The 27,415-nt window shown below is 38.4% G+C and overlaps 1 protein-coding gene and 1 pseudogene across 2 annotated transcripts in view; both read left to right on the plus strand.

Moving 5' to 3' along the window:
• Positions 1 to 4,188: 4,188 nt before the first annotated feature.
• ABCB11 (ATP binding cassette subfamily B member 11) overlaps positions 4,189 to 27,415 on the plus strand; it is an 88,201-nt gene continuing 64,974 nt past the window's right edge. The window contains exons 1-5 of one of the 2 annotated variants that reach the window (XM_077883014.1): positions 4,189 to 4,534; positions 15,794 to 15,896; positions 17,847 to 17,868; positions 20,299 to 20,350; positions 21,352 to 21,590. In XM_077883014.1, coding sequence (XP_077739140.1) covers positions 15,821 to 15,896; positions 17,847 to 17,868; positions 20,299 to 20,350; positions 21,352 to 21,590 — 389 coding nt within the window. In that variant the 5' untranslated portion in view covers positions 4,189 to 4,534; positions 15,794 to 15,820. Of the gene's footprint in view, positions 4,535 to 15,793; positions 15,897 to 17,846; positions 17,869 to 20,298; positions 20,351 to 21,323; positions 21,591 to 27,415 lie in introns of those variants that run through there. The other variant, XM_077883015.1, reaches the window with a different exon arrangement.
• LOC144304936 (ATP synthase F(0) complex subunit k, mitochondrial pseudogene) lies at positions 16,125 to 16,332 on the plus strand (annotated as a pseudogene).

Consider the following 27,415-nt stretch of genomic DNA (forward strand, 5'->3'; position numbering starts at 1 on the left):
GGAAAATTTACCCATTCCAGGGCACACTCCTTGCAGGTCAGATCAACTAGTGGCTGGCAGTCCTGCTGGAGGAGAAACTGCTCTGCCCCACATCCAAAATTCTTTCCCACATGCAGCATGTTTGTCCAGGATCTGTGGCACAGGTGAGTTCAGGCAGACTTTATCACCCTGTAAAGATGGTATCACTACTTCCATTTTACTGATGAAGTAACTGAGGCTGGTGGAGATTAAGTAACTTGCCCGAAGTCAAATGACTGGAAAGTGAATATAAATCGTTGTGATTCCCAAGCCCATCTCCTGAGATTGGCTACCTTTTAACCAAACCTCCTGGGTACACAGCTAAATCTCACCTCCTAGTCTCTTTGGCAGTTAGATGTGACCATGTGACAAAATCCTGGCCAATGGTTTATGGATGCCACTTCTAGCTTTGGCCTGTGGAAACTGTCCATACGTAATACTCCATATTTTCTCTCTGGCTGTGTGATGGCTAGACACCAATGTCTAAGACCTAGAAAGTCACATGTTGAGGAGAGCAGAGGCTCTGTCCGCCTGGGTCCTTGACTCGTGGAGCCGAGCACCTTCTCTGGCCATCAACTTCTCTTCACTCAGAGACTGTTGAACTTGATATGAGTGGGAAATGATTACTAGTATCATTACCTTAATTAAATCTCATCACAAGTAAGTGACAGAAGCAGTATATGAACCCACAGAGCTTGCTTCAAAAACAGAAAGCTACTCAAGGAAGTGCTAATTCAGACATTTTCTCTCTACTAGTCTTTATGCCATGAAAACAAACCCAGTTATATTATGCCAAGCTGGGTTTTCACAATTAATACTGATTTTTCAAGATGGTAATAACCAAGCAGAAGGGTCTGTCATTGGTGTACATGTGCAAGACTTCCTCGGGACTGAAGCTCCAGGCTTAGACTCTCTGCAACTTGTCTTACTGGCATTGAAAACTCTTCTTTGCCTGTCCTCACCTACCTCAGTGAACTTAGAAGCCACTGTTTGCCAACAAACAAAACCTCCCACGGTTGGTTTAATAGTCTCGTCTCTCATCTGGTTCTTCTTAATATTGTCTGTGTGTGTTCTACACCCATGCTCATGCTGTGTTCCTGACCACACCCTCCTCGTACTCTGAGACACAACTCAAATTCCCTCTCCTCAGAGACTCTTTTTCCTGATCCCAGTGATGTGTCATTTTTAAAAAAATATTTAAGAGATGCATTGAACATTTTGACTTTTGATGCTGTTCTGCTTTATTTTATTTTCTTAATTGTTTTTTATGTAAAGCTTTTTCTTCCCTTTAAGATTTGTATGTTTTCAAGGACACTGACTCAATATGTACAAGTTGGCAACCAATGAAACAATTGATGTGGTATCTTGCAAATAGAAGATGCTCAATAATTTGTGTTTGAATGATTCAAAAAATGAAAGTAATAGTGGTTTCTTTTGTTTTTCCACTGTGCCCAGAATGCTTCTCAATACCATTTCCTCCCCCCACAGTACAATTTTTTTTGAACAATTGTTGGCTGAATTCTATCTTCAGCATTTGGGGCCTTCCCTGAGGCGTTTTTGGGTATGAGTTTGAAATATGGTCCAAATCGGTCTAAAGTGACCTCCAAGGTCCTATGATAGGGGTTCTCAAACTTCAGCATTCTGAGTGCTACTCCAAGAGTGTTTATTCAGGATATAAAGGATGGGCCCCAGAATTTATATTTCTAACAGCTAATGCTGATGCTGCTGGTCTAGTAATCACACTTTGAGAACCACTGCTCTACTCCCATTACAATGATACCATTGACTACTGCTCCCTCTCTTTCTTACTCTGCTCCAGCTATACTGACTTCCTTGTGGTTCCTTAAACATAGCAGGTGCTCCCCTGCTCCAGGGCTTTTGTACTTACTGCTCCCGTAGATTCTCATGTACTTGGTCCCTCACCTCAGGTCATTTCTCATATATCACCTGGTTTAAAATGGCAACACTCCTGCTCACCTCACAAACACATGTTCGCACATACGCATACTCCTTTGTCATATTCCTTTCCTATAATGTTTTTCTCCATAGTATTTATCACCATCAGCACATATGTTGTGCTTGTTATTTACTATCTACCTCTCCGCCCACCCACACCAGGATATAGGATTCCTGAAGGCAGGAATTCTCATCTGTTTTGTTCATATTTGTATCCCAGAGGTTAGAACAGGGCTTGGCACACAGTAAGCACTCAAAAAGTGTTTCAGTTAATGTTTTAACTGGAGGACAGTAGGGACCATAGCCCTACCTATTTTTAGACCATAAACCATAAAGAAAGCTCACCTGCTGCTGAAACACCATAGGAATGATTAACTTGGCATTCAGCCTGTCCTGGCTGGTTGAGAGCCAGAGTTGAAGGAGCAGAAAAAGATGTTATTAAACCTCCAAGGGGCTCAGGACAGGTCATTGCTCTGTTCTCAGTTTTTGCATCTACAAGATGATGTGGTTGAACCAAATACCTGCAATATTGTTCCTGGCTCTAGAACTCTCTTTCTGTCTTTAATCTTCCTGTACATCTACATGTCACACAAAGGAAGGGCTTAGGTCACTAAGACCAGTGAGAAGCTCCTTTTCATCCTGTGGGTGTTATCAACAAATTCACCAGAACCAAGGACACAAAATTCTACTGAAAATCTCCTCCCAATCAAGGCTACAAACCCACAGCTGTGCTATCCTTTTGGTTTTAGGTAGCGCAAATTTCTTTGTTCTGAGTCTTAACTGGTGCCAAACCCAGTATTACTATATACATTTGTGTTGCCTCAGAGGTCAACCTGTCTCAAACCAGTTCAGACAGAGGAACATCTTAGAAATCTTTCCTACGTTTGCTAATCTTGATGTATGGAAATTTTATTGTATATATAATATATTTTATATTTATTAATATATTCATATATTTAATATATAAAATAAATATTTATATATAAAACATATATAAAATATAAATATAAAGTATAAATTATATGTATAATATACAAAATTTAGAGCCAAATCATAAACCATCTTATATATACATAGATTCCAGTAGAGACAAATGTTAGTGGATTTTTAAAGTTCATGACTAAAAAATTTTAAGTTGTGAAAATCTGATCTTATCATTATTTGATTTTCTTTTCTGCAAACTGAGAAGCACTGGCCCATCACCTGCATTTTAGAGCCTGGGATAGTAGGTTAGCATAGAGTGGTTAGGAGCACAGGCTCTACACCTATTAGTTGCAAGATGGTGGGTGGGTTATTTAACCTCTTTGTGCTTCAGTTCCCTCCACTATAAAATGGAGATGATGATGATGATAGCACCTAACTCCTATGGTTATTGAAAAATCCAAACAAGGGAATTTCAAGAAATTCAAATCAAGAAATACAAACTAAAACTCTCCAGCTGAACCAGGCACCCAATAAGAGCTTGGCCAATGTTGGCTATTATTATTATTTTTATTTTTAAGACTTTATTTACTCGTTCATGAGAGACACAGAGAGAAGCAGAGACATAGGTAGAGGGAGAAGTAGGCTCCAAGCAGGAGCTCGATGTGGGACTCGAACCTGGGACCCCGGGATCACGCCCTGAGCCAAAGGCAGAGGCTCAGCCACAGAGCCACCCAGGCGTCCTGATGTTGGCTATTATTATTCATCGCTGCAGGCCAGAGTGAGGTGCCCTTAGGAAGGGGTCAGCTCAGCCAGGGAGAGATTAAAAAAAATAAGTGCATTTGAGAAAATGGAAGAATTAACAAGGGAGAGGAATAGATAACGGAGAGCAGAAAGCCACTGGAGAAGCTGTATGTGTTTATTTCTCTTGGATTTCTGTTCATTTAAGCCTTTTAAAAAATCATTTCTCTCTCCTTACACAAGGCTTCCTCTGGTGGGCAGAGCCTGAGGTCATTGACTGTGGAGGCCAGAGTGCAAGGGTCAGGTGAGTATTCAGTTTTGAGCAAAAGGCTGTTTCAGGTGTTGTTCCAAGTTATCTATCTCCATGCAACCCTGGGCCTGGGGCAGGAACACCGGGGGCCTGCAATGTAAGGATTTCCCAAAAGTAGTCTTTCAAATCAACGGGAAAAGTTTTGAGGTTTTTTTTTTGCTTTTGGTCTTGTTATGTTTTAAAGTAACTTCCTAAGACTAAGTCTATGGAAAGAAGAGCTGGACGTGGCCAGGATCAACACTCTCGCAGGCTGCGGGAGGAAGGGACGCCAGGGTCTATGTCTTCTTTCAAGGGAATCTGCATTTTCCAAAGCCTGTTGGCGCCCTCACGCGGCTTCCCAGGCATACTTTGGGCTTGGGGTTATTGTTTCCAGTGTGTTCAACCTTTCCTCAGATGTCACTGAACTGTGCGTAGGCTGGCCTTTGGGGCATTGACCTGTTAGCAAATAGATAATGTTTTCAAAAAAGCTTGAATTCTGTTCAGCGTTTTATAAGGGTGAAAACTGAAGTGGGAAAAGGTTGTAAAACCCTTTGACTCTCCATGGTGGAGTGGCTCGCTTCTCCGGCTGCCTCAAGTTCATGTTCACAGGTAAGTGACTTCTACCGTCTGCACCGTTTTGAGGACTACGTTCTGCAAGTCCACATGCTCCAGGTTCTACTTGGTGGGGTGTTGTGTGTTTGATCCACTAAAGGCTTGTCATGCGATAAACAATACTATGATGCTTCCATAGGAACTTGCCGAGTACGTCGATGATGTCACAATGTGATAGGCGATACAGATGGCTCTTGGTCACTGTCTCATTTATAGTAATACTACTTTATGCATCAATTCTCTCGAGAATGTGCGAGTGGGGGTGGTATATGGGGTGTGTGGTGCAAATGGGTGAATGGATTGAATAATCTGCCCAAAATAAAAATACTAGTGAGTGTTTAAATCTTGGTTGTATGAAAGCACAATTCTGTTTGCATAGAAAACAAATTCCTGTCCCAAAAGCTGGTGCTGGCTTAATATAGGACTATGCCGACTTGATCTTTTCTCCCACACCATGCTCATTTCCTCATTCTCTCAGTTTTCAATAATTCAGATACTAAAGAATATGGGCTCTGCATGCCTGGCTGGGGGGTGGGGAGTTGGTTTCTAGAATCTTATTTTCCCTCTCGTAGGTTTCCCTAGCTAGTAGAAATGCTGCTGCTGATTTGAACATATCAGTCAAATATCATTCACATTGAAGACTGGGAATAGAGTGTGGTATTTCCAAGTGTTTTGAGAGAAGAATAGCTTGCTAGACATATTAGAAATGACATGGAGTGTACCCAAAATTCTTAATATTGGGATCTAACAATGGTTATTATACTTGTGAGGTGTTAACTTATTTACAAGCTTTTGTTTAACAGAAGTTGTTTCTGTGTGTGCCCCCCTCCCCCCCCAGCCCCACACATCCCTCACCCCTGTAGACTTGGGTACCCTCCTCCTCTGCTCTGTAACCCTCTGCCATTATCTCTGGAGCCTCTGTTTCCCTGCCTGGGAGTTCCTGTTTACATGCCCTGCCCCCTACTTGATTGTAAGGCCCTTAAATAACATGTGTGTCCTTCTACTAAGGGTAATGGTGACAAATATTTGCTATGAATGTTGCAAATAGGTTAGGAAGTCACGTAGGAAAAAAAAAAACAAAACCCCTGCTCACTCAGTAGTTTTAAAAGACACTGAAATTGAAAAAAAAAAAAAAAAAAGAAGGAGAAAAAAAGCCCAGGTTCCATTGCAAGAATCAAGGGTCAGAGTTGTGTGTTGCTTTGCACAGATGGGAGAACTATGGGTGTGGAGATCAAGAAAAGCTGGGAGTAATGCTGACGTTAGACTTTCTTGTTTGAGTGCAATTCTTCAGTCTTCCATTTCATTTCTTTCCCTTGTCCATCAGCTGCAGTCCTCGAGGCTAAAGGGGCCTCCTTTTTATCCTATCCTATCTTCCACTTTGTTGGAAGGCATAACCCGCTTACCCGCAAGACAGTATTTTCCTATTTTTCTGCTTCTTAGCATAAACTAATATTTCCTTCCTCCTTTTAATGATCCTTGGGAGAAACAAATCATTTTCTGGGTTTAATAATATCAAAAGTGTGCTACCTACATTTCTGCATGTCAGCGTGAAAGACATTTAAAGAGCTTTAAAAATCAGAATTTGTGGCTTAGGAGGTAACTTTCAAATTCAAGGGAACCAGGAGCAGTTCTGCTTTTCTGAGAAGCCAAGGAAGGGGAGTATGTGCTGCTGGTGGCCTTGAAAACTTTTATAAAAGGAGAAACCTCACAAGAGAAAAGCCAAGGAGAATATTCACCGTGTGATGTGGGGTGAGGTGAAGGCCACTCTACTCCTGAGCCTGGCCTAGTACTCCTCGCCATCCCTCCAGCTCCTCAATGGCCATTAGCACATTTAGATTCTCCTTATTATCTTGGCCTGGATGTAGAACAACCTCAGCCTCTTCCTCCTGAGTCCAAAGCAAGACCAACATGTTTCAAAGATAGTAACTGGGGAGAAATGAAATGGAAAGCAGAACAAATCTCCCCAGAGACAACTGAAAACCTGGTACATGATATAATAGAGAAGGCATCTCCTAAAGTGACAAGAGCCTGGGCACCAATGGCTTGGCTCTGGGGCACCAGAAACCTATTTCTTTGGGTCACCTCCGGCCTATCTGCCCGAGAGTGAGGTGGACTGTCGGGTCTGTGCTCTGCTAAACGAGGGTGCCTGCTTGCCTGGCCTGGAAGAATTTTTGTCCTTCCCAGACAGATTTTCTAGTCCCTCTGCGTGTGGGCTCTCAAGTTCCAAGCCTTATCAGAGTGTTGGTGGTTTTTTTTTTTTTTTAGTGTAAAAATGATCCTATCTTTATCTTGCCTAAAACTCTTTATTAGTTTCCTTGCCACTGGGATAAGGTCCCAAGTCCTCACTGTTAGAGATGAGGCCCTGAGGGAATCCAGCAGCCACATCCTTCAGAGATGTGCATCCACTTTCCCTCACACTCACTGGACATTCTTCTGTCCTAAACCTACGTGCTCTCTCTCGGGTCTGGGCCTTTTCACGTACTCCTCCCTGCCTGGGAAGCTGTTCTCTCTCCCATTTCCTTGGCTAATTTATCACCCTCATCTCCTATGAGGAGATATCCCAGGATGAAAATGCTCTAGCTCCAAAGTCTCCTCCAGTTGCCCAGACAAGGGCAGGGCCTCCTATTGAGGCTCGTGGAGCTACCCATGCTTCCCCTTCCCTCACAGTCACCACGCTTGTCCTTTCTCATGTAGCACCTGTCTTCCCTGCTGCACTGTAAGTTCCATGAGGACAGGGCACGTTAGAGGGCTGGTGCCCTCCATATGGTTTTAGGTTGGGTAAGTCAGGTTCTCCAATATTTCTCCCCAGGCACCAGAACTGTCTGGAACTGACCTCATAATACAGGAATCGGCAAACATTTCTGCAGAAAGCTACACAGTAAATTTTTTTTAATTTTATTTATTTATTCATGAGAGACACAGAGAGAGAGAGAGACAGAGACACAGGCAGAGGGAGAAGCAGGCTCCACGCCAGGAGCCCGACGTGGGACTTGATTCTAGGTCTCCAGGATCACACCCCGGGCTGAAGGCAGGCACTAAACCGCTGTGCCATCCCAACTGCCCTAGAAAGTAAATGTTTTAAGCATTGGTGGGGGGTGGGGGATGTAAGTTTATCTCTGTCACAGCTACTCAACTCTGCTATTGTGGCACAAGAACAACCAAAGACAATATTAAAACTAATGGACATGATTGTGTTCCAATAAAGCTTTATTTACAAAAACAGGCAGTAGGCCAATGCTCCTATTATAGCTGTATCTTCAGCCTGGAAGGATTCCAGCCTCTGAGAGAATTATTATTCCTGACCTGTTTCTTTTCTCTCCTCTTTTCCTTTCCGTCTTTCCTTTTCTTTCTTTCCTCTCCTTTCCTTCTCTTTCTTTCTTTCTTTCTTTCTTTCTTTCTTTCTTTCTTTCTTCTTTCTTTTCTTCTTTCTTCTTTCTTTCCTTCTTTCTTTCTTCCTTCCTTCCCCTTCCTTCCTTCTTTCTTCCTGTTTTCTTTTTCCAGTCTCCTGCAGCATCAATAGCCAGACTTGTGTCTTGAAGTTACACTTAGCAGCCTTGATGTATTGGCCCATGGTGGGCACTGACATTTTGTATTCATTGGATTTTTGGGTTAACCCTGACATGGTTTATAGAACTCTATATCGACCAGTTTTGACAGCCTCAGGCACCCCATCCCCCATAGCACTTCTTATTTATCCCTCTTTCTGACATTTGTCAATGTCCTCAGTTCTCTCAGGTGATCCATTCAGGATCTCCTCCCCTTCAGTGGTCTTCCAGAATATTGTTGTTAGTGTTCTAAAGTAGAAATATCTGAGATGTGTCTACCAGGAAAGGTCAGGAGACTGTCCTCAATGTTGATAAGATTACACATTTAATCAAAGAAAAGAAAACTTCAACCCTGGATAGTTAAACAGAAGCACAGATAGTCTGCACATAGACCACATGCCATTTAGTAGAGAGGGACAGTGATGCTGGTGTGGACACTTAAGAATTCTTGGGGTTTCCACAATTAGGTGGCCAAAGTCTGCCAGCCAGTGCTTAGAAATCTTGACAACTAGACTTTCTGAGTTTATTGGAAGGCCATCCTCCTGGAAGACTTGAAAATTCTCAATCTGTTTCCAAAGAGATTTTTTTTAGAGATTAAAATTATTCAATTTATGAAAAGACAGAGTGAAAAGGAGATAGCATAGTACCTTATTTTCAATTCTGAGTTCTTTTGTGTTGGTTAAAGTGAAATTTTGTTATGGTAAATTGTTAGGAAACCTTAATTAAAGGTTCCTGCAATGTGTGATACCCAAGAACCCTTCACACACTTTAGGAAGCTCAAGAACAAAACTGTTAGCTTAGGGTACTATAGATAACAGCTGAGAGAGTAGAATTAGATGACATTATGTCTGCTGATTAGGGTGGGGAAATAATGTGTCAAAATACCAGAGCATGGGGATCCCTGGGTGGTGCAGCGGTTTGGCACCTGCCTTTGGCCCAGGGCACGATCCTGGAGACCCAGGATCGAATCCCACATCAGGCTCCCGGTGCATGGAGCCTGCTTCTCCCTCTGCCTATGTCTCTGCCTCTCTCTCTCTCTCTCTCTCTCTCTCTATCATAAGTAAAAAAAAAAAACCAGAGCATGTTTAAATCATGGAATGTGCCAGGTGAGGAGACACGCTCTCACAAACCTGTTTATTACTGACAACTAGATTCTCACTATGTTTCCAGGGTTTCAGAAACTATCAGAGATATTCTCCAGCATCTGCTATGTTTCCCAGGATCTCATTTAATTAAAAAGTAACTAACCAGTAAAGAAAACATGGTCTACAGATATACCAGAATTTCATTCTATGCTTATAATGATATGAGGCAATTCATCTAACATCTGATTCTGGAAACATTGCCTTTCCTGGAAAAATATCACAAGCAAGGCTTTTGTTTATTTGTCATAGAAATTTTGGTATCTCATTGCACTTTCCCAGACTTAGCATTATAAAATGGCCACTGCCTTTGTGGATGCATGCAAGTCATCAACTTTTTCAACACAATGGCCTTCAGAATTCATCACTGCCATTTCTGACCTGGGCAGAGATAAGGCAACTAGCTTCAATTTCTGACTGAGCAACCAATCAAAGGGCTAAGAACCAGCAGCAATGATGTCCAAGGCCAGGAAAGGATGGATGTCCCAGCTAAAGTAGAAGAGCAAATTCATCCTCTTCTGGCCTTCAAAAAATTAATTTATTTTTTACTCAGAAGTATTTGACATACAACATTGTATAAATTGAAGGTATACAACTTGTTGCTTTGATACATTTATATACGGCAATTTGAATTACCACCATAGCTTTAGCTAACACCTCTATCATGTTACATAATTGTCATTTCTTTTTTTGTGATGAGAACATTTAAGATATAGCCTCTTAGCAATTTTGAAGTATACAATACAGTATTGTTGACTATAATCATTAGGTTATGCATTAGATCTTCAGAATATTCTCATCTTCTAGTTGCAAGTTTGTATCCTTTAACATCTCCCCAATCCCTCCACCCCTCAATCTCTGGTAACCACCATTCTAGTCTCTGTTTCTACAATTTCAGCTTTTTTAGATTTCACAGATAGACAAAATCATACAATATTTTTCTTTCTCTGTCTGGCTTATCTCATTAAACATAATGCCCTCAAGGTCCATTCATGTTGTCACAAGTGGCAGAATTTCCTTCTTTCTTATGGTTGAATAATATTCCATTATATATATATGTGTGTGTATATGTATGTGTGTGTACATATGTACATACAAAGTTTTATATATGCTATATACGTGTGTGCATATATACATATGTATCCACATCTCTTTTAATCTATTCATCCATTGATGGGCACTTAGGGTTGTTTCTGTATCTTGGCTATATTGAATAATGCTGCAGTAAACACAGGAGTGCAGGTATCTCTTCAATATCCTATTTTAATTTCCTTTGGGTATATACTCAGAAATGGGATTGCTGGATCATATGATAGCTGTATTTTTAATTTCTTTTTTTGAAAAAAATTTTATTTATTTGAGAGAGAGAGAGAAAGTACGCTCACGAGGGTGCACACAAGTGGAGGAGGGCTAGAGAGAGAGGGAGAAGCAGACTCCTCACTGAGCAGGAGTGGGAATCCCCACAGGGGCTCCATCCCAGAACCCAAGATCAGGACCTGAGCCAAAGGCAGATGCTTAAAACAAAACACAACAAACAAACAACAACAACAACAAAAAACAAAGGCAGATGCTTAACCATCTGAGCCACCCATGTGCCCCTGTATTTTTAATTTCTTAAGGAACCTCCATACTGATTACCATAGTGACTAAACCAGTTTATTTTCCCATCAACAGGACTTGAGGGTTCCCTTTTCTCAAAATCGTCACCAACACTGGTTATTTAATGTCTTCTTGATGATAGTCATTCTAACAGATGTGAGGTGATATGTTATTATGGTTTTGATATGCATTTTCCTGATGATGGGTGATGTTGAGCATCTTTTCATGTACCTATTGGCCGTTTGGATGTCTTCTTTAGAAAAATGTCTTTTAGTTTCTCTGCCATCAACTTCTCTGCCTTTTTGTTTTAGTCAGGACTTCAGGGTATTGAATGAATAATGCCCATCTGCAGTGATCAGGGCAGTCTTCTACAGATTCAAATGCTAATCTCTTCTGGAAACACATCACAGACATACCCAGAAATAATTCTTTACAGCTATGTGGGCATCCCTTAGTTCCCTCAAATTGATACGTAAAAATAACCATCCAACCAACCTCAGACAAATTCACTATGAATCAGGTTAAAAATGAAGCACAGTAAAGCCAGTCCATAATTTTGCCTAAACACAGATAAAAACAAGGTCATTGTGCAACCCACAAAATACCAAACATCCTCTCTCATCCTCATCCCTCTCTCTTGCTATGAGTGATTGTTTCTGTACCCAGTCATGAAAATTGCTCTTGCTTTCTGGCAGCATCCAATCTGAAGCAAACCCCCATTTTCATGGATCCTCTTCCAATCACCTAACTGAACTCCAAGTCCTATAATAGGTTCTTTCTAACACTCTTTTACTGAGACATCCCATGGTTCCTACCGTGTGTTCCCCCTCACTGCAATAAGTAATGAATCCAGACTGTTCGACTATAGTTATGTTCCTGGTGGTCATTGGATGAAGGCAGTGTCAATGCTACAGGGATGGAGATCCATGATATGCATGAATTTTTGTGTTTGAGAATGTTACTCTTTAATAGTAGAGATCACAAAAGTCACTATGTTCAGAAAGAAGCAAAAGGTAAGCAAACTCAATATGAAAACAACTGTATAGAATTGCAGAGGGCACAGAGAGGGAAAATGAAGAGAGTATGTTGGTTGATCATCATTCTCCTCCTTAGTACCACCATCACCACCACTGATCTGAAGGAGAATTCAGAGCCTGGAGAGAGGTTAAAAAATGTATCCAATAACATGGAGTGAAGCCATAGGATCTGTAAGACTGAAGTTCATGGACAAGACATGACACCACTAGCCTCTAAGTGTTGCCAAATATTTGCATGCCAGTGGAAAGAAACCTTTTTAAATGATGAGCTAAGCCAGGAAAAAATCATTGAACACTGAATTTTTTTTAAAAAAAGTCTTATTTTAAAATTAGGAGATGTAATATTACAACTATCGTTGAAGTTTTCTCATTTTATCATGATCAAAGAATTTCTTTCTTTGCCTTTTAAAAAATAAGTCTTTGTTTAAAATTTCAAAAATGATATAACCAGTGAGCATTGCATTCTCTGGGTGTAATACTGCTATAGTAATAAACTGTTGTTGAATAAAGTAATTTTGAATCTAGTTCTTGTAGATTTTTTTATTTTACTGACCTCCTAAATTGATTAATAAAATAATGTTTCTCACTCTACTTCTTAATATTGAATTTATTTTTTAAAATTTATTTTTATAAATCATGTTGGTTGGTACTATTATGTCAGTAGTACTTTTGATATGATGTAATGAGGGTACTTCACCTACGAATAAACCTAACAAAAGAGGCAAAGGATCTGTACTCAGAAAACTACAGAACACTCATAAAAGAAATTGAGGAATACATAAAGAAATGAACAATGTTGCATGCTCATGGATTCGAAGAACAAATACTGTTAATATGTCTATGCTACCTAGAGCAATCTATACATTCAATGCACTCTTTATCAAAATGCTATCAACTGGGCAGCCCGGGTGGCTCAGCAGTTTAGCAGTGCCTTCATTCAGTCCAGGGCATGATCCTGGTGACCCAGGATCGAGTCCCACATCGGGCTCCCTGCATGGAGCCTGCTTCTCCCTCTGCCTGTGTCTCTGCCTCTCTCTCTCTCTGTCTCTCATGAATAAATAAATAAAATCTTTAAAAAAAGAAAACCAAAACTGGTGGCACTACAATTCCAAATTTCAAGCTCTATTACAAAGCTGTAATCATCAAGACAGTATGGTACTGGCACAAAAACAGATAAATGGAATAGAATAGAGAAACCGGAAATGGACCCTCAACTCTATGGTCAACTCATCTTTAATAAAGCAGGAAAGAATATACAATGGAAAAAAGTCTCTTCAACAAATGCTCTTGGGTAAATCGGACAACCACATGCAGAAGAATAAAATTGGACCATTTCCTCACCCCATACACAAAAATAGACTCAAAAAGAATGAAAAACCTATATGTGAGACAGGAATCCATCAAAATCCTAGTGGAGAACACAGACTTCTTTGACCTCAGCCACAGCAATTTCTTACTAGACATATCTCCAAAGGCAAAAATGAGCTATCTTGACTTCATCAAGATAAAAAGCTTTTGTACAGCAAAGGAAACAGTCGACAAAACCAAAAGATAATCAAAGAAGATATTTACAAATGACACATCAGATACAGGGCTAGTATCCAAGATATACAAAGAATTTATCAAACTCAACACCCAAGGAACAAATAATCTTAATCAAGAAATAGGCAGAGGACACAAACAGACATTTCTCCAAAGACGACGTACAAATGGCCAACAGACACATGAAAAAATGTTCAACATCACTCAGCATCAGGGGAAAAGAAATAAAAACCACCTGACACAGGTCAGAAGGCTAAAATTAACAAGTCAGGAAATGACAGATGTTGGCGAGGATGCAGAGAATGGGGAACCTTCTTACACTATTGGTAGGAAGGTAAGCTGGTACAGCTATTCTGGAAAACAATATGGAGGTTCCTCAAAATGTTGAAAATAGAGCTACCCTACAACCCAGCAATTGCACTACTGGGTATTTACCCCAAAGATAAAAATGTACTGATCCAAAGGGGCATCTGTACCTAAGGTTTATAGTAGCAATGTCCCCAATAGCCGAAGTATGCAAAGAGCCCAGATGAGCATCAACAAATGAAGAGATAAATAAGATGTAGTATATATATATATATATATATATATATATATATATATATATATACTACTCAGCTATCAAAAATGAATTATTGCCATTTGCAAAGATATGGATGGAACTAGAAGACATTATGCTAAGTGAAATAAGTCAATCAGTGAAAGATAGTTATCGTATGATCTCACTCATATGCGGAATTTAAAAAACAAAACAGAGGATCATAAGGGAAGAGAAGAAAAAATAAAACAAGGCAAAATCAGAGAGAGAGAGAGACAAACCATAAAAGACCCTGAATCATTGGAAACAAACTGGGGGTTGCTGGATGGAAGAGGGGTAAGGGAATGGCGTAACTGGGAGATGGACCTTAAGGAGGGCACGTGATGTAATGAGCACTGGGTGTTATATAAGACTGACGAATCACTGACCTCTACCTCTGAAACCAATAATACATTCTATGTTAATTGAATTCAAATAAAAATTTAAAAATTTATTTTTTATAAACCATGTTGATCAGTACTATTATGTTGATAGTACCATTGATATGATGTAATGAAAAGAGTACTTTACCTCTATGGTTTTCCTCCCCCAAATATACAATCCCTGTCTAATCCTGAGAAAAATCCTAAGAAAAATATCAGATAAGTCCCATTTTAGAGGACATTCTACAAAATAACTGCTCAATACTCCTCAAAACTGTCAAGGTCATCAAAAACGAGGAAAGTATGAGAAACTATGAGAGCCCAGAGGAGCTTAAGGAGATATAATGGCTTAATGTAATGTCTTCCCTCTACATCTTTGCAATACTTTGTACTACTAGATATTTAATCTTTGCCAATATTTCAGCTAATGGTTCTAGTATTCGCTGCTGATCATTACCCAAAATCTATTCATTGGAGTTGCTGATAATGATTTCTTTAATCTTATAGGATTTTAGAAGTCAGTAATGGATATTGATTTTTACTGAATACTTTTTCTGGGTCTATCAAAATGATCAAAATTTTTCATAAAACCATCATTGTATTCCTGGGATCAACATTGCTCATTACATTTTTTCATGAACTGCTAAATTCCACTTAACATATTTAGCAATTTTTAATCTATTTTCAAAAATAATTATATTTCGATTTTTTCTCTCTTTTTTTTTTAATTTTTATTTATTTATGATAGGCACACAGTGAGAGAGAGAGAGGCAGAGACACAGGCAGAGGGAGAAGCAGGCTCCATGCACCGGGAGCCTGACGTGGGATTCGATCCCGGATATCCAGGACCGCGCCCTGGGCCAAAGGCAGGCGCCAAACTGCTGCGCCACCCAGGGATCCCTCGATTTTTTCTTATACCATTCTTGTTTGTTTTGATATCAAGGTTACACTTGTTTTATGAAATGAATGGGTAGTTATTCCCCTGGTCCACACTGGACTCACCATATCCTCAATCTAGGAGCTGCATTTACATAGGAGCACTGAAGTCTATCCACCAGTATTAGGTATTGTCATTCCACTACATTAACCCAAGAATATCATCAGTTGGTTGTGCAGTTCCAGTGGTTTTTATTTTTACTCATGGAAGGAAGGAGGGAAGGAGGAAGAAAGGAAGAAAGGAAGGAAGGACAGACAGAAAGAACAAACAAATAAAAGTAACTATCCATTCATCAACTAGGGGAAAACCATAATCAATGGTTTGCCTTTTCATTCCCAATAATTAGAGTCTTTCATGGAGTTATTGATTAATTAAAAAATCTGCTTTTTAGTGAAGATTATGTTAGTGAAAGTTATTTCTTCTACCAAACTGTTCTTTCATTTGTTTACTTTGCCTAAAGAAAAATAATTGCAATGATTATTTTTATTTTATAGGGTTATTGACTGCAGATTGCAATTACCATGTCTGATGCAGTAATTCTTCGCAGTGTGAAGAAATTTGGAGAGGACAATTATGGTTTTGAGTCAAGCACATTCTGTAAGTGGCCTTTTTCTCTTACTGTCACTTATATAAAAAGAGGTTAGAGCAAAAGTGGACAAACTAGTGAAGTTTCAAAGGGCAGAGTCAAGGCACAATAATATGGAGAACCATTACAGGATGCACTTCTCACCCACAAATGGGTGGTTCTCTCCAGAATCCATGTAATGGAATGTTTGAAAATGCTAGGTAAAAACACATGAACTGTACATTGAAGGATATAACCAGTGGAATTGGTATCTTTTGCAATATTAAAATCATGACAAATCCAGAAATGGATGCCCAAGTCCATTTCACTGATATCAAAAAACATTTCAACTCTTACACTCTCACAAGTAGAATGAATTGGGTACTGGCCACATATGAAGGCATTGCTTTGATGATCTTATACTTCAAGTTAAGGTCTACAAAAGCACCAACTGTGAAAGCCACATAAGTGGAATTTAAACTGTACGTCACCTGTTAAGTTCCCATGCCTGGAGAAGCTAATGTCAACTCATCATGTGATAGTTTGTACAATAAATTATGATCCTGGGAAAAAAACACACAAAGTGTGGGTGAATGAAAGTATGTTATCTATAAATATCTCTTTCCCAGTAAAGTAGTGTTGTTCCAGCACTGGTTATTATTATTGCCTTTATTCATCTATCATTATAATTGATTACAGTGGTGATTATTCAGCGAGAAACTACTGAGACTGCTGGCCAGAATGCGATGATGGGAAAGAGGACCCATAGCATTACTACTTAACATCTAGTGAGCACAAGTGATTCCAAGCAATTATTATTATTTTTAAAGATTTATTTACTTATTTGAAAGAGAGAGAGAGCCTGAGCAGGGGAGGGGCAGAAAGAAACCATAGGGGAAGCAGTCTCCCTGCTGAGGGGGAGCCATACTGAGGGGTCTTAATCTCATGATCCCTGAGATCATGACCTGAACTGAAACTGAGAGTCAGTCACCTAACCGACTGAGCTGTCCAGGTACCCCTAAATTATTATTTAAAAAAAAATCCTATGATTTTACAACTTACAGAAGAAGAAAATGAGACTTAACTGTCTCTCTCTTTCTCTCTCTCTCTCTCTCTCTCTCTCTATATATATATATATATATATATATATATATATATATATATATATATATTAAACTTGGCAACGATTACAGGAACAATAATTAATGGATCCATTATGCTAATCCAGTTCTGATTCCCAAACCCAAGATGTTATCTCAATCTATTCTATAATGCCTCTTTACTCTTACCTAAAGTACATAATTAAAATGCCAGAGAATCAGGATGTGCTGTCCCATGGTGATGGTTGACATTAGCACCCTGAATTCCTTTCCCTGTTGTTTCCCTATACTCAGTGACCTTGCATCCTCACTTTCACTTCCTACCCTTCATTGGCTAGCCTGGAGAAAATCACATCCACCTCAATACTGTGATTTCTCCTGGCATGGGAGTATCAACATCATCTTATTGTTTAGTTAATTTGTGGTCTCAGTTTTAAATAGATAAATTCTGATGTTTCCAAGGAACCAAACAATAAATATTCATTTTACTTGGTAGTTCAAAAAATTAGATTTTCTTCAGCTAATTTAAAAATGTTGGTCTCCAGTGGACATTCAAAAAATACAAATATCTTAAAACTTGTAGAAATATCGAAAAATGTAGTCAAGCCAGCAGTCCTGAACCTGACAGGGTATCTTCTTGTGTAATATGAAGGAGACAGAGAAAGAAAGAGAGAGAGAAAGAGAGAGAGAAAGAGAGAGAGAATGAAAAAAAAAGGAGAAAAAGGCGAATAGTCATTTCGCAATGTTCCATGAATAAAGCTAATTTATGGGAATGTTTTTCCAGAGCAAAATTGTTTTTTTTTTTTCAGAGCAAAATTGTTAATGACTATGTCATTGTGTCATTATTATTAACTGCTTTGTGCATTGTTTTTATCCTGACAGATAACAATGACAAGAATTCAAGGTAAGTGACTATTTCAACAATACATCACCTTTTCTAGAATAACTTCCTAATACTCCTTTTAAAGGCACAAAGCAGACATAATATTTTCATGCATATTGTACTTCCTATAAAATGGCATAGGTAATCCATTTCTTTTCTCTTTAAAACACTGCTGTAATTTGTTTTCAAAAACCTTTTAGAATATCCCTCTGGATTAGGTCCACATCTCTCCTATGTATCCAGCAACACCATAGAATTTCAAACCTAAATGGACAAAGAAAAAGTTGAATGAGTATGATTTCATGAGCGCAGAGGAGATCCCTAAACCTCAAATTCTTCCCACAGGCAAATAATAGAAGCCTGAAATTTAATTATTAGATATTTCTCTTTAGTTTAAGAGTTTACATTCTCATATAAAAAATGTCAGTTAATCATTCATTGGTATAAGAGTAGGATTAGATTGAATTTAATTTAGAAGACACAAGGCAGGCACCAGGCAAGTTTCTGCAAAAGAGGTGGTGGAAAGGCAGAGGTTGAAGTTATTAAGGAAAGTTTAAGTAATTCGCAGTAGAGAGGAGTGTTGGATGTGGTAACATTAGTTTCAGACTAGGAGTGCTAGGGTCAGCCTGGATCTAGAAGAATCACACTTTTCTCACTGGGTAGAAAAAAAGATGAAAATGAGCATAGGTGTAGATGAACAGCAAGGAGAGAAAGCACAGGAAGTTTGAGTGAATTTTTCAGTTTTTAGAGATGATGTTATCTTCTGATAGATGTGGTAATGTAGAATAAGAAGATCATGGTGAAGTTTGAGAAAGCTACGGAGAGAAATGGAACAATCTGTAGACAGATGAAGTACAGTGATGTAAATTGAGCTAAGGCTGGAGACCATACTCGTCTGTCCATTCATTTCACAAATATTAATTAAGTGCCTATTAGGTATCAGAAACTATTACAAGTGCTGAGGATACAGAAAAGAACAAAATGGGCAAAAATCTCTGTCCTTGAGGAGCTTACATTTTAGTAAGGGTGACATAATAAGCACCGTAAATAAATACAATAAATAGTATGGTAGCTTGTAATAATCTATCACTTTCTTTCTAAGAAAAAAAGCAAACATGGAATGGAGATATGAAAAGGTGTGGAGAGGAAGTTGAAATTTTAAAGGTTTTGGCCAGGGAAGATCTTATTGAGAAGGTGACTTATGAGGGAAAATCTGAAAGAGATGAGGGGGTTGGCCATGCAGGTATCTGAAGAAAGTATTCTGGCAAGAGGAAATAGCAAGTGCAGATGGTCAGAAGTGAGAATAAATTTGATTTGAACAAAGGTCAGCAAAGAGGCCAGATGCTTGGGCGCTGAGAGCTGGAGTGCAGTAGGAGGAGACAAGGTCGGAGAGCCAATTGGCTAGACCGTGGAGGCCCTTGGACATCTCAGCAAGGACTTAGGATTCTACTCTGAGCCAGAGGGGAAGCTGACTTCCCCAGGCACGTGCATGGCACGTGTTGGCATGAGTTCACAGGGTTCACAGGGTGAAGAGTTTGTCTCCAGCAGGCCCCACAGCTTGGCTTCAGGAGGAGAGGGGCAAACAGCTGGATGGATGCAGAGTTGAGTTTCCAAAGATAGAGGCAGAAAAGGATTAAGGAGGATGGTAAGAATGTAGTCCAAATGGTTTGTGTGAGATCTGGGATGCATGGGGAAGGAAGTACAACCTTGATGGGCTGTTGAGAATTATAAAGTAATGAGGGCTTAAGGGACTGCACACTTCCACTGGGATGACAAATAGGTGTATAATGAGGAAGGAAGTGACAAAACAGGATACATAGGCAGTCCCAGAATACCAATGGAGTAGAGCAGTTTCTGGTGAGAGAAAGGTCCAGGGTGTGTCCATGAATGGTGAAGTAGAAATCTCTGAAGTTGCGAAGGTCAAAGATGGGTTAGATACAACTTTGTGAGAGATGAAATGAGTAAGAAATACTAAGGAAATATGATTTTATGGGAAGTATGGGAGTTTTTAAAAACTTTCCATCGTATTAATACTATTTAATGTAATTGTAAAATTTTTAAGTGCTAAAAGGAAGCTTTAATCAGCTTATCCAACCACCTCAACTTATAAGGAAATATAAGTAGAAACGGGTTGAGGGTCAAGCCTGGGGTCCAATAGTTATATGTTAGTATAACTGGGAGTAGAGAGCACTTTTTATTTTCTTTCAATACCTCTCAGAAAAACTTCGCTGAATCTCTGCTGAACATGAAATATAGCTACACTGAAATCTCTGGAAGAAGTAAATCTGAATGATAAAATCTTGTTTTTAGGATGCCAGGTTTGGCAAGAATTTCTCAGTCAGTGGGGACTTTATTTCTTACTAAAGGATGACTCATAAAATCATCACTTAAGGAGAATTTCTCTTTGTTTTGGAAAGGATGGTCTATAAATCCATATGTTTTTCTCCTCAGGTTGCAAGATGAGAGGAAAGGTGACAGCAGCCAAGTTGGCTTCTTTCAATTGGTAATAAAACTGTGCTGATTTTTGACATAAATTTTACAACCGCAAATTGTTCAGCTCATGGAGGGAGTGTTAAATCTTTAGTCACTGGCAGGTTTTTAAGTACAGTGTTCACTTTTTCAATATCTTTTCAGTAATAAACTTTGCCTATGTAATAACATGCTAAATGGCAATTAGAAATATATTGGTAATTAACACATAAATCCTGAGGCGCCTGGGTGTCTCAGTCTGTTAAGCATCCAACTCTTGATTTTAACTCAGGTCCTGATCTCAGGGTTGTGAGAATGAGCCCTGTGTTGGCCTCTATGCTGGGCATGGAGCTGCTTAAAATTCTTCCTCTCTCTCTCTCCCTCTCCTTGTGCCCCTCCCCTCTCCCCCCCCATAAATAAATTAATAAATTAATAAAAAAGTACATAAATCCTATCTGGTAGATCAGAAAAGTGTCCTGGAAAATAATCACTATGCCCATAATTATTTTAGTAAGGAAAATCATTATAGTAATCATATGGTGTATATTTATCCTTATATGTCTTTAGAAATTCCGTAGTTTAGGTCTTTTCTCCAAACTTTCACAAAGTAGAGGCATTTCTAGGCACTAATAGGCACTTGTTTGTCAATATCAGTTATGGGATACAATTTATGCTATTGCTGAATGCTTCACACAGTATTTCTACACGGCAATGGCATCAATGCCAATGATCACTTCTCACTGAAGTTGTGAATCAGTGGCAAAGAACTGAAGCCAGTTCTTGAGGTGAAGAATGAATTCAGAGACTAGGAAATAAGTAAGATAAACCAACAATGGAAGAGTCTAGTGTTTTAGATAATTGAGATACCACTTATTTTGATATAATTAGTGAAAGCCCTACTGTTCAATTAAGATGGTTCCCATAAAATTTGGTGCTGAATGCTATCTATCAGAATCTAGTAACTAAAATTAAATAGTCCTACTTCTCCCGCAAAAGAGGTGCGGGAGATGATCTCTGAATCCTTTGTTTTTCAAGTTTCGATTTTCTTCAACGACTGACATTTGGCTGATGTTTGTGGGAAGTTTATGTGCGTTTCTCCATGGACTATCCCATCCAGGCGTGCTGCTCATTTTTGGCACAATGACAGATGTTTTTATTGCATATGACACTGAATTACAAGAACTCAAGATCCCTGGAAAAGCGTGTGTAAACAACACTATAGTCTGGATCAACAGCTCCCTTAACCGGAATGTGACAAATGGAACACAGTGTGGGTAGGCTGCTATTTCTTATTTTTTACTTTTTGTTGTTCACATATTAAATTATAATTCAAAATGTGTAAATGGGATTTTATTAGTTGAACTGAAATGATACCCAACACAGAGTGAACAGAAACATAAATTTAACCCATATTTCTACAAAATACTCTGCCTTGAGTCTCTTCTTATCTTATCAGGTTTTTAAATACTAACAACAAAAAAAATAATTGGAAATTGCTCATTAAATATATCACCCATATTTAAGCACTTGGTAGACTATAGGCTTAAGGACAAACACTACCATATACTAGGAAAGTAAGCCATGAATTTTACTTGCGTCTTTGTCATGTCCCATGTCTACTATGCAAGACTTCTTTGTATTAGTTCATAACACCTTTCTGTTTCTTAACTTCTGTGGTTGTGGCTAATGGTCCACTTGATCTTCAGCCTTCTTTTTATAATGGGAAATTCATTAGTGTACTACAGCACTTGGAGTAGGGGGCTGCTGGTCTTTGTAGTTGAGTTTCTATGGAAGAGTGGTACGGTGCTATAAAGAGAAGGGAGCCATGCAGAATTAGCCAGAACTCACTAATGATAATTAACTCATTTTGTGATAAGTCCAATAGGTAGCTTTGTAATCAGTGAGTCTGTAGTATTCACGGTGTTGACTCACTGTCACAGCATGGACTTTGTAGCCTTTCTTGCACTGCCTTGGGCCAGAACAAGCTCATTGGCATGTATGAACCCACACACTCAGGTTCAAGAGCCAAGGGCAGGACACACTCTAGCTGGAAAGAACTTGGAATAGCTTCCCTAGGCAAATTTATATTTTTCCACTTCACTTAAAAATTTTTCTACATATTTGATTTAGATTATGAACAAATCCTCCTCGACCACTGATACTCTTCCATGATATTATCTATTGTTCAGGTCTTTCATCCATTCACTCATTCAACCAAAATTGTTTGAACACCAACTACATACCAGGAGCTTGTGTAAGTCTTAAGGATCAGTGGTTATCTTGAGTCATGGTCCTTATCTTCATGGTGTTTAGGTCTAGTTAATGAAATCATCATTAGATCAAAGACGATTCAAATAAACATGTAGATACAGCTAGGTAGTACTTGACAGAAAAATACAGGACAACATACAATGTGCAGAATTACCCTTTAAAAAATAATAAGCTGGGCAGCCTGGGTGGCTCAAGAGTTTAGTGCTGCCTTCAGCCCAGGGCGTGATCCTAGAGACCCAGGACTGAGTCCTACATTGGGCTCCCTGCATGGAGCCTGCTTCTCCTTCTGCCTCTCTCTCTCTCTCTGTCTGTCTCTCATTAATAAATAAATAAAATCTTTAAAAAAAAATAATAAGCCCACTCATTAGAAATAAATTTTCTAATGTCTAAATATATATGTTTCTTTTCTAAATGTGGAAGTAAGATTCAGAATAGTTGGTATAGAAGAGTTACTGTTGTCCATGACAGTCTTTTAAGTCATTTATCTTAGAGGACAAAAGTGAAATGCTTTTTACAGAGTAGTCTGACTACAAAATGTAATGTTAATTACTTCCCCCTTTGAAAAAAAAATGCATTCGGATTCATATATGATGTAAATTGACCCAAATCATTAATAACATTCAAGAAGGTAAAATTTTCTAGGGAAAATTCCTGAAAGTATATCCTGTTATACCTTGAAGTTTGGAAATAAATGTTAGAGGACCAAAATTTGAGATGTATCTGTGGTATCACGTGCTCATAAATATTTATTAAGTGATTTAAAGAATGAATCTACTATTAACATCTACATTACTAACATCCCACAGAAAAGAGTTTACTGTGGCTACCCATTACACTTTATTTATTCTTACTGGGTCATATACTTGAGGTGAGCAGATAATGAAAAGCAAACAGGGGCTTTCAGAAGCTCATTGGCTTTTGCTGAATTCATATGATACAGAAGATGTAAATGGATATTTGTCCTTTCTAAAATTTCATATGGGTATCTGGAGTTGTGTAGACCACGTCTTTCTCAAGCCTTTTCTTTACCAGGAACTCCTTTGATGAGTTACACACTTTAATTGTGGACTATTACAGTCCCTGACATGACTACTGTTTTACCTCTAGGTAGATGTTTGTTTAGCTTTTATGTAGTTAAGATCACTGTGAAAGTGGATTTGGGTGGGACAAAAGAGAAGGGAGTGGACATTTTCCTACCATGTAAGTAGTTAACATGCCTCCAGAATTACTCAACTCTTTTTTGCAACTTTCTTTCCTGGAAAAGTATATCATTAAAAGTGATAAAAGTGATAAAAGTGACTTTCTCCACCTATTAGTCTTGGACAAGGTTATGATCTTATCAACATAAACATGCATGTGTAATGGTAGGAGTGAGTTTTTCTTTTTCATTTCACTGATTGGTTTCAATATCAATTGTAATCCATTGGATGGAATTTTTCAGCGAAGTCTTCCAAACTGCTCTCAGTGCATAATGCTGAAAAGTATTATGGAACATCAAGCTTCCTGATTAGTTTATCATAATTTATTTGCTTAGAATAGTTGAAAAATAAGGCAAAATAATGAAAGATGACTGAAGGGGAAGTCTAAAGAGTCCAAATACCACAGTGCAGCTTCTTTTTATTTTCTTTTATCCAATTAATGTGTAAAAAGTCAAATGGAAGCCACAGAGTCTTGTGACTTAATTGTGGAAGTGACATGCCATAATTTCTGCCATTTTCTATTGGTCGCACCACCAACCCTGGTACAATCTGGGAAGGGACTATACAACAGTGTGAATACCAGGAGACAAGAAAGATTAGGGGCATGGAGGCTGACTACCACTGCCATTGAGAAGGTGGATTCCTTATTTCCCCCGCATGTGAGTGCATCAAAGTAGAACTCAGCCTGCACTCTTTCTTAGATCTCAGTCCGTTTTCTTAGCAATGTACAGTTGGTGTACACATTCAAGCACTATGTTGAAGTTAGACATTGCAAAACCATACAGCTTTATTATTTTATTTTATTTTATTTTAGAACAGCTTTATTGAGATACGATTCACATACCATAAAATTTACCAATTTAAGTATACAACTCAATAGTTTTCAGTATTTCAGTTGTGCATCTTTCACTACAATCAATTTTGGAATATTTTTATTATGACAAAAGGAAATCCTATACACCTCAGCTATCACTCCCCAATTCCCCATCCCCCTTAGCCCTAGACAACCATTGATCTACTTTCTATCTCTGTAGATATGCCTATTCTGGACATTTCACACAAATGGAATTCCACAATATGTGGTCCTTGGCTTCTTTAACTTAGCATAATGTTTTCAAGGTTCATCATATTGTAGCATGAATTAGGACAGCCTAGCATCTGTCTATCTTGGAGGGTGCTCCAGGTACACTTGAGGAGAATATGTAGTCTGCTTTTATTTGACAGAATGTTCAAAAGATGTCTGTTAGATCTAATTGGTTTATGGGGTTATTCAAATCCTCTATTCCTAATTGTTCTATCCAATACTGAAAGCATGGAGTTGTAATCTCTATTATTATTGAACTATCTATTTCTACTCTTGAATCTGTCACACTTTGCTTCATGTGTTTGGGAGCTATTTTTAAATGCATATATATTTAAAATTGCTATAATCTTCTGATGGAGCCTTTTATCATCACAAAATGATATTTATTTCTAGTAATAATTTTTTATAAAGTTTTTTTTTATATTAGTATAGCCACTCCTGGTTTGTTATGGCTGTTCTTTGCCATGACATGTCTTTTTCCATATTACTTTCAACTTGTTCATATCTTTGAATCTAAAATGTGTCTCCTGTAGACAGCCTACAAATGGAGTTTGTGTTTTTTAAAAATTTATCCAATCTGACAATCTCCGCCTTTTGACTGGATTATTTAATCCATTACATATAAAACCAACCTACCTAGTAGTCTGAAAGAGTGGATAAAAGAAGGTTAGAGATCTTAGGGCTCAAATAATGACATGGTTGAGTTCCTTGGGTTTTCTTTAGGCCTCATATGTACTAGATTGGGTGTTGCAAAAACTGTAACCTAGAAATACCAATGAGCACAGCCCACAAAGGACCTAATAAAATTCTGCTCTCTCTAGATAATAGATCACAAAGAGGCAGCCTAACAGAAGAATTTCAGACAACAACTATTCTACTTTAGCCAACACCACAGAACAAAACAACATACATACAACCTTACTCTTACCCATGCCAGCAAAAGTTGAGTTGGGACTTAGGCTTCCATCTTTGCCAGGTATCAATGAGCCCCAGCCATGTCTCTTCCCCCATCCAACTCCTGTGGTGTCACTGAAGAATATATGGAGGTCTGAACCACCCCCACTGTAATGAGAAACCTCTCTCCCTACCTGCTTGGGTAAGATCATTGAGTCAGGACATTTATCACCACCTCCATAGAAGAGAAAATCAAGATATTTTCAGATGAGGGAAATGAAGAGAATTTATTGCCAGCTGACTCACCTAAAAGAATGGCTAAGAGCAGTTCTTTGAACAGAAAGGAAACAATAAAAGAAACCGTGGACATTTAGAAGGAAGAACATGGTAAGCAAAACCATGCGTAAATGTAGTAGACTTTCCTTCTCCTGAGTTTTCTAGATTATGTTTGATGGTGGAAACAAAAATGCTAACACTGTCTGATATGGTCCTATTGTAACACTGCCTGAGCTAAGTATGATTCAGAAATATTAAAGACAATTATATTATTAACAGGGGAGAGTAAAGGTATATAAAGGGAGGTGGTGTTTTTATATACCCTGGGCAAACTGGTAAAATGACAACACTAGCAGACTATAATAAGTGATATACCTATAATGTAATTCCTAGAGCAACCACTAAAAACCTGTGCAAAGAGATACACTCAAAAACACTACAGATAAATCAAAATTGAATTCTAAAAAAATGTTTAAGGGGTGCCTGGCTGGTTCAGTCAGTTAAGCATCTGACTCTTGATCTTAGCTCAGGTCTTGATCTCAAGGTTGTGAGTTCAAGCCCTGCATTGGGTTTTATTTATTTTAAAATAAAATAAAGTTAAATTAACTTAAAATTTTAAAACTGTTTGAGTAGCTCATAGGAAAGCAGGGGAAAGGAAATTAAAAAAATAAAAACCGAGAGAACAACCTGAAAACAAAAAATAAAATGTCACATTTGAGCCCTAATATATCAGTAATTATATTAAATTTAAATGGTTTAAATTACCAAATAAGACAGAAATTGGCAGAATGGATTTTAAAACACCCAACTACATGCTATTTATGAGAAAATCACTTTAACGATAATAATATAGGCAAGTTGAGGAGCACTTGACCTGGCTCAGTCTGACTCTTGATTTCAGCTCAGGTCATGATCTCAGGGTTGTGAGATCAAGCCCCATATTGGGTTCTGTGCTCAGTGCTGATTCTTCTCTCCTTCTCCCTCTGCCCCTCCTCCTGCTCTCACTCTCTCTATATATAAATAAATAAAATTTCTAAAGAAAATAATATAGGCAAGTTGAAAGTAAAAGAATGGAAAAAGATGTATCATTCAAGCATTAATCAAAAGAAAGCAGAAATGACTACACTGATAGGAGGTAAAATAGACTTTGGAACAAAGAAAATTACAGGGACAAAGAGGAACATTATACAATGATAAAAGGGTCAATCTGCCAGGAAGACGCAGCAATCTTAAATGCGTACTCACCAAACAACAGAGCTGTAAAACATGTGAAGCAACAATTGACAGAACAGAAAGGAAAAAGAGACAAATCAAAATTATAGTAGAACTCTTAACAATCCATCTCTCACTGAACAGTAGAACAGCTAGACATACA

The sequence above is a fragment of the Canis aureus genome, chromosome 34 (assembly GCF_053574225.1).
Source record: "Canis aureus isolate CA01 chromosome 34, VMU_Caureus_v.1.0, whole genome shotgun sequence".
In the NCBI taxonomy this organism is placed as follows: Eukaryota; Metazoa; Chordata; class Mammalia; order Carnivora; family Canidae; genus Canis; species Canis aureus.